At 36.1% G+C, this 24,230-nt stretch overlaps 1 protein-coding gene across 1 annotated transcript in view; it reads left to right on the top strand.

The window, feature by feature from the left end:
- The first annotated feature begins 7,561 nt into the window (after positions 1-7,561).
- LOC129241985 (tigger transposable element-derived protein 1-like) overlaps positions 7,562-24,230 on the top strand; it is a 46,637-nt gene continuing 29,968 nt past the window's right edge. The window contains exon 1 of the mRNA XM_054878530.1: positions 7,562-7,741. Coding sequence (XP_054734505.1) covers positions 7,562-7,741 — 180 coding nt within the window. The remainder of the gene's footprint in view (positions 7,742-24,230) is intronic.

The raw sequence follows: 24,230 nt of genomic DNA, 5'->3' as shown, positions 1-24,230 counted from the left end.
GCCTGTGATAAGTTGGAAAGGGAATTTCAAATTTGTAGTTATCATGCTTGTCTAATAAAATATGAATTTGGTTTTTGAAGGCGTTTATAGGACATTCCACTGCTGGTATTTTATTGTCTGATGAACTTTCGTCGCTATGTTGGGTCGCTGTCATTGAGTTTATCTGTGGTGGCCTACATAGTGCATCTGCTACCACGTTTGTTTTACCGGGTTGATATCTGAGTTCATAATCGTATTCTTCTAAGATGGCTTTCCATCTCTTCATTTTGCTGTTAGTGTTTTTACTACTAAGAGCATATGTTAAAGGTTGGTGGTCTGTGAATATGATTACCTTTCGGGATCCGTACAGATAATTTCTCAGTGAATTTAATGCCCAAATTATAGCCAACATTTCCTTTTCATTTGTGGTATAATTTTCTTCGGTTTTACTCAGTGTTCGGGAAAGGAATGTCATAGGTTTTTTGTTTTGAGATAAAACTGCGCCTATTGCGTAGTCGGAAGCATCTGTCGTTAACTCGAAACATTTTTCAAAGTCGGGATGAGAGAGAATTATTCACTTGAGACCAACGATTTTTTTAATTTTTGAAATGCATCCAGAGCATTTGGTCTAAAGATATTTTTGTATTCTTGGAGGAGTTTTTTGAATGTAAAATAGTAAAAGTTCCTTGCTGGATTTTCGCTGTACCTCTATTAATTGTCACGACATACGAAGAAGTGTAATCCAAAATTTGAACTTCAGTTTTTACAAAGGTTAAACACAATCTGTAAAGGTAATTTATTTTCATTTTAATATGATTTTTATAGACAATTCTGCCTGTCATTGTTAAAACAGTTGAGTCTCTATCTTCTTTGACTATTTCCTTTTTATACCTAGGAGTTAGTATTGATCCTAGTCTCTTGTTAACTTTGACAAAAATTTCTTCTCCTGGTAAATACATTTTTATTTCGTGCCTATTCTGATTATGGTAGTTTAAGTCCTGTTTCTGTTTTTCTGTTAAACGATTGATGATTTCTTGCTTGTCCAAAATTGCTTTTTTTGGATCATTACTTGAATTTCTGTTAAAAAATATATCTATCGGTTTTTTGCCGGTGGTGGAGTGAATCGACCTGTTATACTCGTGTATTGCTCTGGTAAGTAAATCGTGAAAAGTAGTGTGAAGTTTGTCTGGTTTTAAGCATCTCATAATCTCTGAAAGGGTTGAGTGAAATCTTTCTATTTGACCATTAACAGAGCTAGAGTATGTAGAGCTAGAGTGTAGATTTCGATGCCAAATTGATCTTTAAGAAGAAAATTTATTGATACGGAATTTAGAGACTTTTCATTATCTATGACTATGGACTTAGGGATGCCAAAAGCTAAAACGATTTCTTTTAATGGTTCTTTAATATCTTCTATTGCCCTAGACTTTAGAATTTTGACTAAAGCGTATTTCGAAAATTTGTCTATTGTTGTTAGTACGAGGTTTGGTGGGTTGGAATTGTGGTTTATTAGGACGACGATCATATTTTTGTTCTCTGCAAATTTGACAATTTTTAACAATTCTATTGGATTTTTCCGTCATTTTTGGGAAATAAAAATTTTTTTTTATTTGCTCTCTATTTTCCTTAGCATCTCTGTGGGCTCTTCTGTGTTCCTTGATTAAGACCTCTTCTTGTTCTACATCCTTAGTTATTTCTTTGACCTGTGACTGTGTGAATCTAATTTTGTAATTTATGAAATATTCAGAATAAAATTCTTGAATTATTCGCATGATTGGCTCGGTAGTAAGTAGTCCATTAATTACGCTAGAATTAAGATATTTTTTTAGAATTGAAATTAATATATTTCTGGTATATTGCGGTTTTTTTATTATATGCCTGTGATAAGTTGGAAAGGGAATTTCAAATTTGTAGTTATCATGCTTGTCTAATAAAATATGAATTTGGTTTTTGAAGGCGTTTATAGGACATTCCACTGCTGGTATTTTATTGTCTGATGAACTTTCGTCGCTATGTTGGGTCGCTGTCATTGAGTTTATCTGTGGTGGCCTACATAGTGCATCTGCTACCACGTTTGTTTTACCGGGTTGATATCTGAGTTCATAATCGTATTCTTCTAAGATGGCTTTCCATCTCTTCATTTTGCTGTTAGTGTTTTTACTACTAAGAGCATATGTTAAAGGTTGGTGGTCTGTGAATATGATTACCTTTCGGGATCCGTACAGATAATTTCTCAGTGAATTTAATGCCCAAATTATAGCCAACATTTCCTTTTCATTTGTGGTATAATTTTCTTCGGTTTTACTCAGTGTTCGGGAAAGGAATGTCATAGGTTTTTTGTTTTGAGATAAAACTGCGCCTATTGCGTAGTCGGAAGCATCTGTCGTTAACTCGAAACATTTTTCAAAGTCGGGATGAGAGAGAATTATTCACTTGAGACCAACGATTTTTTTAATTTTTGAAATGCATCCAGAGCATTTGGTCTAAAGATATTTTTGTATTCTTAGAGGAATTTTTTGAATGTAAAATAGTAAAAGTTCCTTGCTGGATTTTCGCTGTACCTCTATTAATTGTCAAGACATACGAAGAAGTGTAATCCAAAATTTGAACTTCAGTTTTTACAAAGGTTTAACACAATCTGTAAAGGTAATTTATTTTCATTTTAATATGATTTTTATAGACAATTCTGCCTGTCATTGTTAAAACAGTTGAGTCTCTATCTTCTTTGACTATTTCCTTTTTATACCTAGGAGTTAGTATTGATCCTAGTCTCTTGTTAACTTTGACAAAAATTTCTTCTCCTGGTAAATACATTTTTATTTCGTGCCTATTCTGATTATGGTAGTTTAAGTCCTGTTTCTGTTTTTCTGTTAAACGATTGATGATTTCTTGCTTGTCCAAAATTGCTTTTTTTGGATCATTACTTGAATTTCTGTTAAAAAATATATCTATCGGTTTTTTGCCGGTGGTGGAGTGAATCGACCTGTTATACTCGTATATTGCTCTGGTAAGTAAATCGTGAAAAGTAGTGTGAAGTTTGTCTGGTTTTAAGCATCTCATAATCTCTGAAAGGGTTGAGTGAAATCTTTCTATTTGACCATTAACAGAGCTAGAGTATGTAGAGCTAGAGTGTAGATTTCGATGCCAAATTGATCTTTAAGAAGAAAATTTATTGATACGGAATTTAGAGACTTTTCATTATCTATGACTATGGACTTAGGGATGCCAAAAGCTAAAACGATTTCTTTTAATGGTTCTTTAATATCTTCTATTGCCCTAGACTTTAGAATTTTACTAAAGCGTATTTCGAAAATTTGTCTATTGTTGTTAGTACGAGGTTTCCTTCGGTGGAGTAAATATCAATGTGGACGATTTCTCCAGGATTTTGTGGAATTGGTGTGGGTTGGAATTGTGGTTTATTAGGACGACGATCATATTTTTGTTCTCTGCAAATTTGACAATTTTTAACAATTCTATTGGATTTTTCCGTCATTTTTGGGAAATAAAAAATTTTTTTTATTTGCTCTCTATTTTCCTTTGCATCTCTGTGGGCTCTTCTGTGTTCCTTGATTAAAACCTCTTCTTGTTCTACATCCTTAGTTATTTCTTTGACCTGTGACTGTGTGAATCTAATTTTGTAATTTATGAAATATTCAGAATAAAATTCTTGAATTATTCGCATGATTGGCTCGGTAGTAAGTAGTCCATTAATTACGCTAGAATTAAGATATTTTTTTAGAATTGAAATTAATATATTTCTGGTATATTGCGGTTTTTTTATTATATGCCTGTGATAAGTTGGAAAGGGAATTTCAAATTTGTAGTTATCATGCTTGTCTAATAAAATATGAATTTGGTTTTTGAAGGCGTTTATAGGACATTCCACTGCTGGTATTTTATTGTCTGATGAACTTTCGTCGCTATGTTGGGTCGCTGTCATTGAGTTTATCTGTGGTGGCCTACATAGTGCATCTGCTACCACGTTTGTTTTACCGGGTTGATATCTGAGTTCATAATCGTATTCTTCTAAGATGGCTTTCCATCTCTTCATTTTGCTGTTAGTGTTTTTACTACTAAGAGCATATGTTAAAGGTTGGTGGTCTGTGAATATGATTACCTTTCGGGATCCGTACAAATAATTTCTCAGTGAATTTAATGCCCAAATTATAGCCAACATTTCCTTTTCATTTGTGGTATAATTTTCTTCGGTTTTACTCAGTGTTCGGGAAAGGAATGTCATAGGTTTTTTGTTTTGAGATAAAACTGCGCCTATTGCGTAGTCGGAAGCATCTGTCGTTAACTCGAAACATTTTTCAAAGTCGGGATGAGAGAGAATTATTCACTTGAGACCAACGATTTTTTTAATTTTTGAAATGCATCCAGAGCATTTGGTCTAAAGATATTTTTGTATTCTTGGAGGCATTTTTTGAGATGCGTCCTTCCTCCCCTCTTAAAAGGGATGTCAGGGGTTTAGCAAGTTTCGCGTAATCTTGTATGAAACGCCTATAATAACCTGACATGCCTAGAAAGCTGCTCAAATCTTTTAGAGTTTTTGGGGGTTGTAGTTGGGCTATTGCTTCTACTTTTTGTTTGTTAGCTTTTATTCCTTGAGTTCCGACAATAAAACCTAGAAATTCAATTTCTGTTTTTAAAAATTCACACTTGTCTAGTTGTATTTTGAAGTTTGCGGATTCTAATGTTTCGAATATTTTATATAGATTTTCGAAGTGTTCTCTTTCGGATTTGGAAAATATAATTATGTCATCTATGTAGACATAACATATTTTACCTATGTGATGCCTTAAAACATCATCCAAAGTACGTTGGAAAATTGATGGCGAGTTTTTTAATCCGAATGGAAGTCGGACGAATTCAAACTTTCCGTTATTGACTGAGAATGCGGTTTTTTCTATGTCGCATTCTTTTAGAAGAATTTGGTGAAAACCACTTTTAAGGTCTACCACTGAAAAGTACTTATTTTTCCCTAAATTTGCGAGAACTTCATTAATTTCCGGGATAGGGTATCTATCGGCTACGGTGACAGGGTTCAGCTTTCTGTAGTCGATGACCATTCTGAATTTTTTTTCACCGGATGCATCCATTTTTTTCGGGACAATCCAGACGGGTGCATTATAAGGTGATCTAGAAGGCCTGATTATACCATCGCTTAAAAGTTCATTTATTTGTTTTCCAACTTCGTCTTTAAGTGCCATGGGATAAGGATATGATTTTCAATATATCGGTGAGTCAGATGTGGTTCGAATTTCTCCTTTGATTCGAGAAGTAAATGTAAGTTTTTTATTAGGGTCTTTGAATAAATTGGGATGGTTATTTATAATTTCTTCTAATTGAGATTTTTGAACTTCGTCCATAAGACTAGTTCTAAATTCCATTTTGTTAACGGATTGGGAAATTTGTTGGTGAATTTTAATTTTGATTTTTTGAAGTGAAACTTCTTTTGTCTCGAAGGATGAAACGCTGTGAGGAGTAAAACCATAGCGTTTCATCTACATGTGACGCTACGCCAGCGCCATCTGTTAAAAGCGTGGCGTGGATGAAACGCTGTGAGGAGTAAAACTACGCTAAACTACGTAAAACTCACGCTATGCCAGCGCCATCTGTTAAAAGACTGGCGTGGCGTGTCGTCGTGAATGTAATGCGGTCGTTTATTATTGCATTCTTATCGAATGTAATTTGTAAATATGACATTTGATTGACGGCCGCCGTAGCCGAGTGGGTTGGTGCGTGATCACCATTCGGAATTCACAGAGAGGTCGTTGGTTCGAATCTCGGTGAAAGCAAAATTAATGAAAACATTTTTCTAATAGCGGTCGCCCCTCGGCAGGCAATGGCAAACCTCCGAGTGTATTTCTGCCATGAAAAAAATCTGCTCATAAACATATCATAAAACAAAATGAAATAAATGTATAAAAAAAAAAAAAAAAAAAATTTTCTTGTGATTCGAACCAAGGATTTCGGATCGGAAGCCCACATTGCTAGCCGCTGGGCTATCGCGCTGTGCTGTCGCCGCAAAATAATGTATCATAAATCTGTTTACCATACCAAAGACCATACACTTTGCGAACGCATTTCGGTGGAAACAGTTGACAGTTATCCCAAACACAATATTATATTAGTAACGCGAGACGCGTCATAGAGTGTGTGTGTAGTTTTGAGCAAATCTTACAAACATATTTTGTTTTGTTGATTGATTTCTGTTAAATATGGCATCAAATCAACAAAAACGGAAACCGAAAACAGGTGCTGAACGGCAACGTGAGTATTTGGAGCGTAAAAAATTAAGAGCTACTGTTGAACACCGTGACAGTGAATCCTCCGGTTGTACGATAAGTGATAATTTGTAGTACCAACAACAAGATGCGGAACTACCATTGATGCAGTATTTCATCGATACCTTGATAGATTAGAATGTAGATCATTTTTTACGTATTTCAGTTACCATAAAGCCCTTGTTTCATTTTTGGAAAACGAATCCAATAATGATAATGACAATGCCGAGAACCAAATGTAATTGAGTACAATAAATTCATTTCTTTTTATATTAAAATAAATAAATAATTCTGTTTAATAAAATTCCATTCCATGCTTTCCATGACTTCTGCATGCATTATATTGAAATAATAGTTAAATTATTGATTTGTTGATAAAAGAAGTTTCACTTCAATCGTGCGGGTTCCGTGAACTACCACACACTTTCTTTTTATTTATTACCATGTATTCTTCCTTAATATGAATTATAGCATTTAGTTCCTGTAAGCTGTCATGGCCTAAAATGCCATGAAATGATTTTAAAGAAGGTAAAATATAAAATTTAATAGGATGATTGGGTAAATTAAACAGATTCGCGAATGTATAATGCGTGATTTTAATGTCGCCAGAAACTGAGTTGGCAAAAAAAATTTTTTCGTTTTGTTTAGGATTGTTAACGAGAGATGATTGAATATAATTTTTATTAGACCCTGTGTCTATTAAAATTTTTAAAATTTGACCATTCTTCGCCTTACATTCGAAATATGGAAGCGAAGAATACGTCAGCCTAAAAAATGAATATCAGTCAGATCTAGGGTAGGTATTCCATATTGTTGATCCTGTTGATCTAAGGATTCAACGTAGTTTTCAATATCTTCGTTTTGCAGTTGCTGGTAGTAGTTGTCTTCGTAATTTTCGGGTTGAAATTCTTCAGATTCTATTGAATTGTCAAAATTTTGCTGTTTAGTTTGTACGTGAAAATTTCGTTGTTGTTTAAATGGTGGTGGGACGTGATTCATTGATGCAGGTCTTTTGCCTTGCAGTTGTATCATTTGACGGGGTCTGTTTTGGTAGTTAATATTTCTTGTTTGTATCGACTGATCAACCTCTATTGGTTCAGATCGTTGGGGTTTAGGTGCTGTCGGTCTTGTTGGTTGAAACTGGAATTGTTGTCGCATTTGGTGATGCGGTTGGAACGCAGGTTGGGGGTTATGGTGAGGGAAAAGCGGTTGATTTTTAAATGTATTTTGTTGCATACTGTTCATAAGGGTACTATATTTGGTAGGGTGTTGAAACGTTAATTCCGGGTAAAATGGTCTGTTATAATTTTGCGTGTTCAAGTTACGCGTTGAAGGAAGTGGTGGTTGTTGACGATGTTTGTGGTTTTGGTGTTTATTCGCGTATTCTGACCTATAATGTTGGTTTTCTCACTTCAAGCAAAGATGTAGTGCTTGTGGAAGATCTGAAGGTTCACGAATACCTAGGAGTCTCGGTAGATCTCCGTTTAAGCCTCTTATAAAAGTATCGAGAGCTTTGTCTCGATATGTTTGAGTCAAAAGTCGCAAAGACTCTTGTCCCATTTCCATGCAACCAATTTTGTTTAGGATCAAGGATAGATGCGAGTAGACTTGGTGATAAAAAATTTGAATACTATTTCTTCCCTGGATAAGTGAGGTCATTTGGTACTCCAGTGTACCTAAGTCACGTTTATCGGCGTAATGTAGGGTCAAACATCTTACTATACTATTCCAGTCCAGAGGTGTATTGTACGATTCTAATGCAATATCTGCATTCCCTACTATTTTATTTCTAATTACGCTTAGGATTCCATAGAATTTTGGAGTTCCCCTCATTGAGTTGACCTCATGGCGGAAAACCTGGCAGCGAAATCCGCGAGGAGGCTAATGGCTGCGGGGGTATCACCTGCAGAACCTTCGGTCACAGCTTAATAGGAAAGTGGAGCTCAGGTGGCACGGACTACATGACTCCGTACTTTAATTGGAAGAGAAGGTTTCGCACTACAATTGAAGAGGAGGGATGGCACAAAGGCATGAAGCCTGGCCATAGAACCTTTCACATCTATACAAACGGCTCGAAAACTCCAGACGGAGTGGGAGCGGGTATTTACTGCTCAAAACTAGGAATAAGGCAGTCTATCAAGCTGCCAGACCATAGCAGTATTTTCCAAGCGGAAGTTGTTGCTGTGGGGAAGGCCGCGGAGCTAGCCTACACTAGAACAAGAAAGAACTCAACAATTAATATATACGTGGATAGTCAAGCAGCTATAAGAGCAATAAGCTCATATTGTATTAAGTCCCAAAATGTTCGACGGAGCAGAGAGGCCATAGAAAGGCTAGCCGGAAACAGTAGGCTGCATATCTACTGGGTACCTGGTCACAAAGGCATTATGGGGAACGAAATAGTAGATGAGATAGCAAAAAGTGCTGTGAAACTACCATTTGAACAAGAGAACGACATACCAAAACCCCTAAACACAATATACAACGAAATGGACGACCACATGAAAAGGCAAGTGGAAGCTAGGTGGACTAACCTGACCACATGCAAAACAGCAAAAGTTATGTGTAGAACTAACGACAGAAAACTAACTCAATTCGTACTTACGCTCTCGCGAAAGGAAAGCAGAACTATCATAGGTATGCTAACAGGTCACAATCTATTAGCTGCACATGCGTACAAGATAGGGATTGCTAACACGGACAAATGTAGAAAATGCAGAGAGGATGTTGAGGAGACTTTAGAACACCCTCTGTGCGTTTGTCCGGCATTATCAAAAACGCGACTAAGATGCCTGTTTGAGGGTCTCAAAAACGGATCTCCCAGCCCTACTTAGATTCGCCAAAAGCGCTGACATCCTACATGATGTCTACTTTAGGTATTCATAGAGGTCGGTCTCCATCTGGTATCGCCAGTTACCAAAAGGTCTATGCGTGGCTTATTGCTAACCAGGCTAACCTAACCTATGTTTTAAATCGTTTGCAGCTTATTTCTATTTAAATAAAAAAGTACGTTTTTGCTACCATTGTCATCAAGAGGGATTTAATTTTTTCCCCTTTCTCACCCTTCTTAAATGCAACCTTTGATAAGGGAGTGTCAAAATTCTAATGTCACAAGTGAGCAAACCTTTAATAATTGAACCATGCTCACCCATAAAGTCCTCAACTTTGTCAACCACCAATAAAAAACGAAAAACAACAACGAACTTGAGCCAAAGCAAATTACCAAACTACTGGCTAAGCGGCGATACAAAGTCCACAAATAAATTTGCATCTCTTGCTATTGATGACGAAAATGAAAACAACGAAACAAATACACAAGCGAACAGTGGGCAGAACACTGTTACACTGTTACTTATGCTCAAAATTTAAATAGCGGAAAAAATACAAATAATAATAAACCACCACCAATATATGTGCAAGGTGTGGAGTGCATCAAGACATAAAAAAATGCTTTAAGTGCAATAGCAAATAGCAATTTTGTCCTAAAAATCCTAAGTAATAATGAAGTACGAGTTCAAGCAAATGACCTTGGAACATACACTCAAATACATCAAATGCTAAAAAATCAAAAAAAAGGAACAAAACGGCATACTTTCAAGCCAAAAAATTAGAGGGGGTTGAAAGTAGTATTACGCAACATGCATCTTTCTGTGGACCAAGAAGAAATAAATAGTGAATTAAGAGAAAAAGGTCATAAAGTCATAAATATATTTAATATAACTCAAAGAACAACAAAAAAACCATTACCACTATTTTTTATTGAACTGGAAACAAACACTAATAACAAAGACAACGGTCCCGGATATGCTCTCTACGGCCCTGAACGTCTATACAAATTGTTGACAACAATGAACCCACATCAATATCTATTGTCCACCACGACACTTGATAAAGACGGATCAATATGATGATTTCTTTAATAGATTAGACAACATATTCATTGCTGGAGGAGACTTAAAGGCAAAGCATATAGACTGGGTTTGAAGGTTGACTAATGAAAAAGGTATATATTTAATTAACGCAATCCATAAAAAAATTGCAGGTTTATAAGTACGGGTGAACAAACTTACTGGCCTACGGATGTTAAAAAAATTCCAGATTTAATCGACTTCTGAATAGTAAAAAATATTAACCATAACCAGCTGAAGCTTAAACCAAGTTATGAACTATCATTTGACCACTCGCCGATAATACTTAACTACACATCAAAAATTGACCCTATAGAGACAACACTCCAAATATTTACAAACAGGACTGACTGGGATGAGTATCGAAACCACATCTCCCAACAACTCATTCTAAGTACACCTTTGAAAACACAACTTGACATTGAGCGTAGCATCATATATTTTAATGACATAGTTCTTGACGCAGGATTCAGATTTACACCGCAGCAAAAATATAGCGCACAAAACATTTCAAATGACATTTCTATTAAGAAGCAAATCAAGGAAAAAAGAAAATTGAGAAAAAGATGTCAAGCAACCAGATCTCCTGCAGACAAACAGAGGTTAAACTTAGCCACAAAAAGTTTGAAGGATTGTTTATGTGACATAAAAAATAAGGAAATTGAAAAATATTTAAAAAATTTAATTCCTACACATGACACAAATAATTCCTTGTGGAAATGTACAAAAAAACTTAAAAACCAGATAAAGCATCAAACCCCACTAAGAAAAGATGACAACACATGGGCTTTTACAAATGATGAAAAATCAGCGACATTGGGAAATTATTTTGAAAATGTCCTATCGAACGATGAACATAAACAAATTGACACGATTGGTAATGTTAATACTGATGCCATCAGAAAAATAAGGAAAACAAGCGCGCAAGAAGTGAATTAAACATAAAAAAGCACCTGGATATGTTATGCTGACACGCAAAGCACTTACGGAGCTACCAATTGAGGCTACATAATATATTTCTTAGAAACGTGTTTAATGCAATGTTTCACTTACAATACTTAAAGTACCTAAAAGTATGGAAAGTCGCAGAAATCATTGCGCTACCAAAACCGGGTAAAAACCCAACTGCTCACACTTAACTTCATATCGACCTATAAGCCTACTTCCGACTATATCTAAAATTGCAGAAAAACCTTTACATGACAGAATTACCCCAATACTTGACACGAAAAACATCATTCCAGATCATCAATTCGGTTTTCGAAAAAAGCATTCAACTATTCAACAAAAACATCTAGTTACACAAAAAATAATTTCAGACATGGAAAATAAACGATACTGCGTTGCTGTGTTTTTAGACGTCGCAAAAGCATTTGACAAAGTTTGGCACAAAGGCCTCTTGCATAAAATTAAGACAATATTACCACTGGACTATTATTTAATTATCAAGAGCTACCTTACTGATCGATGCTTTTACATTAAATACAATGACAATACTCACATATTCATCCAATAAAAGGAGGAGTTCCTCAAGGCAGCGTTCTACGACCACTGCTATATGTCTTATTTAACTCTGACATACCACTCCCAGACGAAACTAATTCAACTATAGCAACATTAGCAGACGACAATTTTTATTGCCATTTGACAAAAACCTCTCAACCGCAACAACAAAATTACAGATGTACACCAACAATGTAAAGAAGTGGTTTGACAAATGGAGTTTATAAGTAAATGAGGATAAATCTGTAGAAGTAATATTTACGACAAGAACAAAGGTTGCTGCTATGCCGATTAAGCTCAACAATAAAAATATACTAATTGAAACATCTGCAAAATATCTTGGAATCCATCTGGACTCAAAATTAACTTGGAAAGATCACATCAAAAAGAAAATAAAACAAATAAAGGAAAAATTTCGACAATTGCATTGGCTAGTAAGTAGAAATTCTAAGCTCAGTATTTCCAACAAACTTTTAGTATACAAGGCGGTCATTAAACCAATCTGGACGTACGGACTTCAAGTGTGGGGAACTGCAAAAAGAACTCACATAAACACAATACAACGACAACAATCAAAAATCTTACGTATAATAACAATGTCCGACAGGTACACCAAAAATGATGTCATCCATATAACGTTCAATATACCATTAATCGACGAAGAAATAAAAGCGATATCCACAAGATATTTTAACGAAATAAACCAGCACAAAAACAAAGAAGTCAATACACTCTCACAACTTGAAATAAGAACTTTACGAAGTCTGAAGAGAAACCGACCAATTGACCTATTAAATTAAATATGAATTCTCGTATGCTAAAATAACTGTTCTGTATAAAATGTAATTGCTGTCCTAAAATGTAATCGCTGTATTCGTCTTGGCACTGGGCATGATGAAATATAATTCATAATTTTCCTAACAAATTGTTAAAAAATCTACTAGTTGTCAGTAAGACATATGAATGATTAATGTAGGAAATAAAAAAAAAAAAATTAAGTACTAAGGGATTATTTCCAAAATATGGAAGGTATTCGCACCAAGTCGGAGACTATTCGCCCCCTCAGCGCTTATTTAGAGTTTGACGTCTCTGTTATTGTTGAAATTTGGCTAAATTCTGATTTTTGTAACCAAAGTTCTTCAAATCAAATTAAGGGCATTTCAAATAACTCTCCATGTGCCTACATCATTTTGGATTATTTCTGTATTTGCTTAAAAGGTTCATAGGACTCTCTATATCTAATTGCTACGTACATTTCTCCTAGTTGTATTTGTGATAACTACAAAGCACATATATAACATAACGATAAGTTAGCTTCCAATCATCTGCGTGTTTTCGGTGATGTTAATCTCCCAAATACTAAATGGTAAGTTGGTTTCTCCGACTTGGGTCGAATACTACAGCTGAGCATGAATTTTATAGGGTGGATAATATTTTAACTCTCAACTCCAGATAAATTATTTTGTGAACAAGTTTTATAGAATTCTCGATCTAATGCTCGTAAGTCCGAATATATAGTGTATCTCCTATCAATATCTCAATTTTTCAATGCCATTCACCAATTTCGCGTGTTGATAGCACCACATCTTTCTGCTATTGAAAGCGATTTTTGAAGTGAAAACTTACGTTACGACGCTCATAATAGCAACCGCGTGTGCTGTATTGCGTCCGTATTTTTATATTCGTAAATATTTTCATTTTTAAATATTTATCGCAATTGCAGGCGGTGTTGCAATATACCACAATCAAAATGACGGTGCTCGTATTGTAACTCCACAGATAGATCTGAATGCACAGCAACTAGAATCACTGTCTGTTCAGCTTTCTAAAGTGGGAGAAATATGTGCATGCGAAACCAGATTGAGCAATGGAAAAACAGTTTTAATTGTGGCAATTTATATTTCACCGAATCAATCAATAAATAGCATCACGGAATTCATTCGCGAAAATTTAATAAAGTATACACCCGAAGTATCGCGAATACTTAGAAAAGATTCCGATAAAGTTCCAATGATTTTAAGTGGCGATTTTAACGTAAATTTTGCATTGGACACACCGGTTCCTTTAATTGACTTTCTCAATACAACATTAAATTTAAAAATGTGTAACAATCGCACTGAATCGACAACACGATCAAAAACAACAATTGACGCGGTATTTCAAAGATATGTTGACAACATCGAAACCAAAGCATTTGTATCATATTTTAGCTATCATAAGCTACTCGTATCATTTGTTGAAATTGAAAACATTGAGGATGAATAATAATAAAATGAAGAAAATAAAATATGAACTTTATAGCAATATTATAATGAACCTATAATTATCCCGCTCCTAATGCTGCTTTCGTCTCATTCTCTCTCAGTTTGTTTTACGGAAGGTTTCACTTCTATCGCGTCTAACCGTTAGAATGGTATTTTTTTTTATGAATTCCCAGTCAGTAATTCAAGTGAGAAATTCACCTTCTGTTCTATAGCTGTTTCGATTTCTTCAAACTTAGTTTCAGTTTTTAGGCACTACTTGGTATAAACTGATTTCTGTGCTAGACTTACTAAATGTTCTTCAAATATTTAAATCTCAAGTGAATAAAATGTGCTCAAGGTTTATTCCATTGATTGCGTCAGCATTATTTGAGGTAATACTTCTGCTACTTTATTTAAGATTGCATTTTTTTTAAATGATTAAAAATTTGTATATTCAAAGCTAACAATAACATTAAATAACACATAATAAAGGATGATCTGATTGGAGGTACTTTTTCCGATAGGGGGTTTCAGCAGATCACGCGTGACTACTGTCACACTAAATACATAATTTTTTTTAGTATTCATTGAAATTTCATCATGGCAAGACTTACGTTTCAACAACGTTTATAAATCGTACAAAAGTAATACGAAAATCGACGCTCTGTGCAAAGTCTTGATCGCCCGCTCGGGCCAACTTATGATGTACAGTGATGAGGCAAATTTTTGGTTTAATGGTCAATTGGTCAAAATTGTCAGATTTGGGCTGGAGATCAACCCGAAGTCATTCAAGAACAGCCATCATTTTTCTTCAAAGACGAGTCTGGCGCCAATGTAACAGTGAATGGCGACGGCTATGATAAACAACTTTTTGATACCGGAAAATGAGGTCCGTTATCTCCACAACTCGTAGTAGCAGACAAAAGTATGTATAAATGTATGGCGTTTGCATATACATATTTATGGGTACACCCACAGATGTGTATATGTGTTTGTACTTCAGATGCGCAAGCGACCTCCATCCATCCATCCGTATTTACGAGTACAAATGTACATAAATGCACATCCTTTCATCTATCTATTCATTTGTGTATCATCAGAGTTTTAATGCTCAACGACGTGTCGTGGTGCTTCTTCAAATACGCGAACAAATAAAGCAAAGTGCAGGGAGTCGCTGTTTCGCTTTTCACCTTCTTTCGCTTAAACTTTATTATCTGAAACTTTTAATAGGCTACATTGGGATATTTGTAGGTATAGGTACATACTCATACACTGTCTCTACCAATAGCATTGACGTTGGCATTGTTAATATGACTTATGGATACATAACTACATACTAGTAGTTTTTTTCGGATTTCGGATTTTGATGTTGGTGTTGTCGGCGTTGATGTAGGTGTCGGCAGCCACAACTTGTTACCAGCAATTCATCTGAATTCTAATTAGCACATGAAATTACCTTACATTTGATTTACGCAGTAAATGAGTTTAATCATTCCTTTCTCTGACTGCGATCAATAAAGAAGCGGCCAACAATACTTTATTAGCGTATCCAATAAAAGTTTGAAATTAAATAGGCTGGTGAATCGTGAAGCCTTTTTCACGATTTTAAATATTAAGAAAAAACAAGCGCTTTAAAATTTCACGACGTTTATTTATTGAGCTCTGACAATCGAATGATTCTTATTACTAAACTAAATATATGCATAAGCCAATACGCTTATGGCATATTGGAAAGGTCCTGCTGTTTCACCTGTTACAATATGATTTTCTGAAATAGCAGGAAAAAATACAATGAGCGAAAATAATTCGAAAAACTTATGCTAATGCTGTTGGTTATTGGGCAAAAACAATGCATAAAGAAAGGTGCGAAGATAGTGGAAGTAAGTAAACGTGTTAATGTAAATTTGATAGCTGTAACGACAATTGGAAGTACAGGGGCAGCGACGATGAATTGTAAAGAGGGGCGCGAACATACGCATTGGGTTAAAACTCGCTATACATTAGTTGGGGGAAAAGAAATCCATTATTTTTGCGTAAAATTTTATCGCAAATGGTTTAAGCATTAATTAAAGCTTTAGTTTTTGGGCGGTACCACGACTACTAACATGCCGGTCAACTTCGATTATTTCTGTGATTTTATCGACATTTCCTTTTACATCAAAAATGCCTGAACCGAATCTACGAAACCAATTAGCATTGGCACATTGGCTTTCATTTTTATCAAAGAAAAACTGTAAAATATGCCGCATTTTCCCTTTGCTGACTTTCACTATTAACACCTTGAACTCACAATTGCATGGAACAAACAAAAAACAGCAAGCGATTTTTTAGTGTGAAATATCTCCTTGAAAACGACCATAAACTTTAAGTTGTTTGATCGAAATTACGAGAAATCGATCACTACAGCCATCCACCGAGAAAACAATAGATTTCTAAAGAGAATTCAGCCACGGACTTTCTTCTCTTTTAACACCAATTTGCAGATGTTTTTATCTTACAAAAAATCAACTAGTCACGAATCTATAGATATTGCATGGAAATATATAGCCAAATGGGGTGCTTCACTCCAATAATTTCGCACTAACTCCTGTGTACCTATTCCACGTACTTTGGCAATAATACTTTACATACGTCCACAAATCGATTTTTTTCGATATTTCGAAAATATATATTAGTATCTTAAAAATACACTGTGAAATTTTCTTGCGGAAATTCTACAGCCCATTAACCAGGTAGAGAGCGGTCCGCGCGCTCCTGTATCCCTAATTTTAAACTCGTTTTTCTCCAAACTACTTTTTCTGGCACGGTCTGCATGATAATTCATACAGGTTTTTTATGTGTTTTTTTTTTTAACATTCGAAACGGTTTTCTCTATAGTTTTATTTTTGATATTTTTATTAAAAATTTTTATAAACATAATTAAAGTGTGACTTTTATAACGTAAAACGCATACTTTATTTAAAAATCCGGCTCGATAGACTATAACTATAACTTTATTTTAGAAGAATTTTTTTACTTTTTACAGATTCATCCACATTTCAAAGAGAAATGATGCCGACCGTGGAGCAACTTTTTTTTCATTGTACTTTGGGTCACGTAATTTTTTATGTACTAATTTTTATAAAGAAAAATTAAAGTGCATTTTTTATGAAGTTTAAACACTAATAAATAATGTATACATTTTTCTTTTATTTATTTCTTTTGTTATCCCCTCTAAAAACAGTTTTTCCTTTAACGCATTTTAAGCGCTGCTGGACGTATGTAACCCCTTCATATACATATATAGTATACACACTCGAGCTTGACTTGTTTACAGTAGCACAGAAAACAAACTATGTGACATATCACGCTGAAATTTTCCATGTAAGCTTATAACAGCCCTACCAAAAAACAAAAAATTTATTTTTGCCATATGTCATCCGCGGACCGTTTTATTGATAACGTCTCGTTCATATTTGAGCAGAAGTTATATTATATTATTAGCGCGTACACCCTGTTTGGGTGTTGGGCCGAGCTCCTCCTGCTATTTGTGGTATGCGTCTTGATGTTGTTCCACAAATGGAGGGACCTACAGTTTTAAGCCGACTCCGAACGGCAGATATTTTTATGAGGAGCTTTTTCATGGCAGAAATACACTCGTAGGTTTGCCATTGCCTGCCGAGGGGCGGCCGCTATTAGAAAAATGTTTTTCTTAATTTTGGTGTTTCACCGAGATTCGAAACGACGTTCTCTCGTGAATTGCGAATGGTAGTCACGCACCAATCCATTCGGCTACGGCGGCCTTAATAAGAACACAATATTAAACAGGATGTCCGGTAGCGGATGATAAACAATTCTTTGAAGATCGAAATTGAAGACATAAGCTTGGGAGATCTTTGGTTTCAGAAGGATGGCGCACCACGCTACATAGCCCATATCACAATTAATTTTTTGCGCGCCATTAATAGTATCATTAGTCGGAGCTGCGATGTCGTTAGACTTTTTTGTAAAGTGCCGTAAAGTACCGGTGAACAATTCGTTCATGATTCAATGAATCGTGCAAGCCTTTCAAGATCCATTCGGAAAACTGGGCTTACAGGTTACGCTATTTCGAGGCCAGCCAAGGCTGCCATAGTGATGGGAGAGCTCGAGATATATTAGTCGATTATCTCGATTGTTAAAACACATCGATGGTTCACGATATTTACGCTCGTACATAAATTGCAAGTCACAAATAGTCCTTAGGCATAAAATAACGTCTTATCTAACAAACAGCCAAAACCTGGCCGGCGATTAGTAAAATACCACGATAGATCTCACGCAGCCTCTGGCAACAAATTAGCGGTCACGTTCAACATTAGGAAACAATCTGTCAAAATTTTTCGGGTAGTGACAACTTTATTTCTTAAATATATGTTTAAATATATAAGGTTATTTAACAATTAAAAAGCACATCTTTGTTGGTTGGTAAAGAAATAAATGCGATCAATTACAGTAATCATTGGATAAACGGGCTGGGACGGAAGTTTATTTAAGTTTAATTTTATGACGAGGACATACAACGACGTGTATATTTTCAGTAAAGTTTTCTTAGCCTTGTCTAGTCTTAGTCGATTATCTAGGCATACCTTCTTAAAAGTGTCATAATAAGCCTATATTGTCTTGAAAAAAATTTTAGCTCGATTTATAAACGATAACCCGTGCCGACTTGCGATTTAAATTTGTCCATACAAATTTGCATGATTGCACGTGATTTTTGAGATTATTAGTGCGCCATTGTTTAGTGCGTAAACATGTCGGTGGACAAACAAAATAATTTCCTTATCGGAATGCCTAGCTATCAAATAAATGGTGCGAAATTCCCTCCTAATCGACAAGATCTCTCAGTCCTATTTCAAAATATCCGTCAGGTTGAAGTGACTGTTAGTGAAAATGCAAATCTTGTGATCAGTGCATCATTTATTGGGAAAAAGCAAGAATTCCAACAAGGGCATTTCCTAACTGCGTAAAGAAACTTTTTGATTTATATCATGTTTGGGGAGAGTTACAATAAAATTGTAAGAAAACTCAGTTCCTCGTATGTTGAAGAGCCGTGGGAACAATTTCAAAATTTGCCTTGATAATTTGTTTCATATTGAAATAATAAATATGATTGAAATAATGAAAATAGAGCAAGATAAATTATATTGAATAAAACAGAGAGAGCCAGGTTGGCCGGGATGCTTAGGTGGTGTAGACAAAAAATTGGCGCAAAAAGAAGAAAGATCTAAACGGCCTCGACTGAAAGAAGAGGAACGGATTGTAAGACGAGAGAATCACTGGCTGGTGCATCTACTTCCACCACAAATAACTTAGAAAGTGTAGAAGACTCAGATGAAGAGAAGAACAGTATTCTTGAATTCTGAACTCAGCTTGCCGGACATTCTCTGCCATTAGCAAAGCTAAAAAGAGGGAGAAAGAGTCTCATAACACCGAAACTAGTTGCAGCTTTACATCGATTCCAGTTAAGCATTAGAGACTCCGTTTAAATTTTTAATGCGGTGGTAGAAGCGCTTGGTCCGAGAAGCGATGATTTCCCTGTTAAAAAATCTCGATTCAGCGAATTCACGCTGAAATTAGAAAATCAGGGGCAGAAGCAATAAAATCTGGCCGTTGGGATGGAAAACTATTGTAGAAATAAGGAAATTAGAAAAAAATTTTCTCATATAAGGGACACCCTAATATGTATGTAAAGGGTTTTCCAATAACAGGTGTTAACAAGCGCTATCGAGAGATGATTAATGATTCTTTATGGCCGGAATTGGATAGCATTGATCCGGACAACATTTATTTTCAACAAGACTGCGCTACGTGCCACACAAGCAACGAAACCATTGATCTTTTACGGGAAAAGTTTCCGGACCGTGTTATCTCTCGAAGAGGTGATCACAATTGGCCACCGAGATTTTGTGATTTAACACCTTGTGACTTTTTTCTTTGGGGCCATGCGAAAGAGTAGGTCCACGCCAACATCCCAGGGTCGATTCAAGACCTAAACGATGGAATTCGTGAGGCTATCGAGGACATAGGGCAGCCACTTTGCAATTCAGTTATGGAAAACTTCATGGAAAGGATATTGTCCTGTAAGGGTGGTCGGCCACCACGTGCCTGATGTTATTTTCCACTATTAACGGAATACCTTCCCCTTTATAATGATATAAACATCCGATCATATATATTAAAAAATAGAATTTTTCTTTGAATATCAAAATAACACCTCTATTGGAACCCCTTTATATGTAATTGACGCGTACAGCCTTTGTTGGGTGTTTGGCCAAGTTCTTCCTCCAATTTTTGGTGTACCTCTCGGTTTTGTTCCACAAATGAAGAGACCTACAGTATCATGCCGACTCCGAAAGGCAAATATTTTTTATGAGAAAATTTTCCATGGCAGAACTACACTCGGAGGTTTGCCATTGTCTGCCGAGTTATTAAAAACCACTTTTTCTATATATTTTTTCTATTATTTGATGTTCATGCACGGAGATTCGAACCTACGCACTCCCGAACCCACCAACCCAATCGGCTGCGGCTGCCATCAGCTGCTTGATTTTTTTGTCCAAGTGGCCCCTACTGTTCGGCCAATGATTTAACCGAAATTAACCATTAACTTATTTATATTAAGCCAAAATAAAAGTTGTAAAAGTACTTTCCACTTTATGATTTGCATTTAAAAATCTAAGTGTTCATCTAAGTGGGTTCCACTCTCATTTACAAAAAGGAACTGACAATGCTAAGCAGCGGAATTTTCCTCGAGTTATGGGAGATAGATGAATACTTATATACGAGTACATATTTTCTGCTATCACCATTTGAAAGGATCTGCATTGCGAGAAATTACGTTTTCTGCCATATTTCTTTAAACCTTAAACATTTCCCTTGAATTATATTTTCTCCAAAGTTTATTTAAGATGATGGAACCTGAGTGTGCTGTGCCGAATACATAAGAAAAGTGATCCAGCAATCTGTGCAAATTACCGCGGGATAAGCCTGCTTAACATCGCATACAAGGTCTTATCGAGCGTATTGTGTGAGAGATTGTAACCCATTGTCAATAAACTGAAGGCCTTATCAGTGCGGCTTCAGACCTGGTAAGTCCACCATAGACAATACGCCAAATCCTGGAGAAAACCCATGAAAAACAACTCGACACGCACCACCTCTTCGTCGATTTCAAAGCCGCCTTTGACAGCACGGATAACAGTCACCTCTATGCAGCTATGTCTGAGTTTGTTACTGCCGCAAAACTAATACGGCTGTGTAAGATTACGTTGTGCACTACCACAAGCGCCTTCAGAATTGGAAGTTGAACCGCACTGGTACTATCTTTCATAAGAGTATCATGCTACTAGTGCCGAAGTGCACCGACGACATCGCCATTATCGGCGAAACCAAACGCGCTATATACTCGGTTTACTCCAGGCGAGCAATGTGGGTCTTACAGTGAATTAGGGTAAAACAAAGTACCTGCTGTCAACACACAAGGACTCTTCGCGTCTTGGACAATATGTCAGTGTTGCCAAAAACAATTCGAAGTTGTGAAGAACTTTGCCTACCTTGCAGACGGTTTTTCAACATTAGCAACAGAATTGACGTCAGCCTGGAGATCAAACGTGGAATAACTCTTGCCAACAGGTGTTACTTTGGTCTTAGTAGGCAATTGAGAAATACAGCTCTCTCTCGAAGGAACAAACTGGCATTCTACAAAACGCTCATCATTGCCGTCCTAATATAAGGCGCAGAAGTATGGACGATGCTATTAAAGCTGATGAAAAAGGTTTGGGAGCCTTCGAGAGAAAAATACTACGTAAGATCTTTGGCCCCCTCCGCGTTAGTGCGGAGTACCATGTACGGTGGAATAGCGAGCTATATGAGCTATATAGGGGCATGGACATAGTTAATCGCGTAAAAATACAGCGGCTACGCTGGTTTGGCCTTATCACGCATATGAATGAAGACACTGCTGCAAGGTGAATTTACGACACGGTATTCCAAAAAGGGAGGCGTGGAAGAGGAAGACCACATTCCCGTTGGAAGGACCAAGTACTGCAGAACCTGTCCTTCACTCGAGATTTCCAACTGGCACCGCCAAGCGCAAAACAGAAACGGTTGTAACGCCACATAATTAAAAAATAACATTTGAGGCAATGTTGGAATTCAAGCAGAGTCATGCTGAAAATTCTGATGTATTAGCTGAAGGGTTTTGAGCCTCACTTGCATGAGCTTCTCAAACAACTTTATTTACCTTAAATATGTTGGATGTTGTGGTGCCAGAAAAGTAGGCCACTGAGGATTCTATAATGATGCTGTACCAAGCCTTTTCAAATTTCCTAAACAGATAATTAGAGGCTTTCAACAAATTAAAAGTTACTTCTGCATACACACTTCTGCCGAAGCTGTCAAAATCAAGAAGAGGAAGGCATGGTTCTGAACATTCTGTGCCACTGTCCCGCTCTAGGCAGACGATAATTAAACCATTTTAGCTAAACAATTCTTCCATGAATAGATCTCAGCGCTCTGTTCAAATTGGCTTTAGGAGAGGCCAGAAAACGTTTCCCATGCATCACATTGGTCTATGAGCCTGAGTGAGTCCTATAGTGGACAACCGCCACAACTGAACTTAATCTACCAGCGAACATATAAATCATAAACTCATATGTTCAAAGAACTTTTTTATAAGTACTACTAAAATCTCCTAATGTGTGTACGTTTTGTTGGTAAATATACTCAATACATTAGATTTGCGATAAATATGTTCAACATACGCACGAATGTCTACGAATTGCCAGGAATATCTTTCGAGATGAAAATAATTCCACAAAACATATGTAAATCAATAGATAAAGATATGTACATGATTTTTGGCCAAGTCTAAAGTATACTAAGTGTATATACATATTACATACCTATGCAGTCATATATTCAGATGAGCATGTATGTGTGTCTGTGCCACGGCTTAGACCATCAACAAACTTGTTGCTTCTCAGCTGATTTTCGTACTAAAAGTCAACGCCGCTAAAATGCAATAACTCATCCAACCGCATACTCTTAATGGCGCCAGGAGTTTTTAGTACAAATCGTCTCTGTGGCACACATATATGGTGGCCGAGGAGGTGATACGGCGTGTATTGTCCGGCAATCGACAGTCGAAAAGGTGTGTCAGACAAAACCACTGTTGTCAGAGTCAGTCTGATAAGGGGCTTCATTGAGAACGAACGTTTCCGGTCTTCGAGTTGAAGTTCATTTTAAAGTTAAAACTGGTTCAATATATAAACATATCACATACTACTACATATACACGCTCATACATACCTACATATCTAAACTGAAATACTATATTAAAACTCACATCAAATACAAACACGTAAAAGTACAAAAACAAAAATATTTATATATAAGTGAACTTTATAAACTAAAAGCAATACATTTCAACAGGCATACCACATTAGCAAAATATTCAAATGAAAATTATCGAAAAAAAATTTTTAAATTTGTAAAAGTGTGAATACAAGTTGCAAGTTTCAAGGAAAATATTAGAAAAAAAAGAAAACAATTATTTTAAAAATCTTCAAGTGAATATACACTACATAAACTCTCATTCATATGTGTTTGTATATATGTATGTACAGGGTAAACGATATGAAGTGTTACCTATTCAAAACACTATAACTTTTTTGTGTGGAATTAGTTTTTATTGATTTCAAAGACAAAATTGTTCTAAAGTGATTACAATTTTAACATATATTCACTTTAGCTCGATATGACCACCTTTTGCCTTGACTATAACCTTCAAACGGTAAAAAATGAGTTGCATGCTGCACGAATGTGATCTTGAGGTATTTTGGCCCATTCTCGTATAATCGCTTTTTTCAGCGCATCCATACTGGCATATTTTTTAGTCCTCACTTTGCGCTCCAAAATGGACCAGGTGGAATAGTCCATCGGATTTGCGTCTGGCGAATTCGAAAGCCATTGTGAGGATGAACGTCCATGGTCTACCATCGAAATGTTTGCGTGTCCACGGCTCTAAAGCAGCTTCTAAAACATTTTCCCGATAATAAGTCGCATTCACTTTGACACCAGGCTCGATAAAAACCATTGGAGAGCGTCCATCAGCGGTCACTGCGGCCCAAACCATTACTTGCGATGGGAAATAGCTTCGAGTGGCCATACGTAGGCTCAAATTCTCGTATGAGTGTTCGGTCAATGGGATATTTCTTTCATCAGAAAACACAATGTAAGGAAATTCGCCACGTTCTTGCAAGCGCAACAACTCCTTTGCTCTTTCG

Source organism: Anastrepha obliqua, chromosome 3 (assembly GCF_027943255.1).
Source record: "Anastrepha obliqua isolate idAnaObli1 chromosome 3, idAnaObli1_1.0, whole genome shotgun sequence".
NCBI classification, from domain to species: domain Eukaryota; kingdom Metazoa; phylum Arthropoda; class Insecta; order Diptera; family Tephritidae; genus Anastrepha; species Anastrepha obliqua.
The sequence above is the reverse complement of the archived record's forward strand: the minus strand, read 5'-3'. Positions and strand labels throughout refer to the sequence as shown.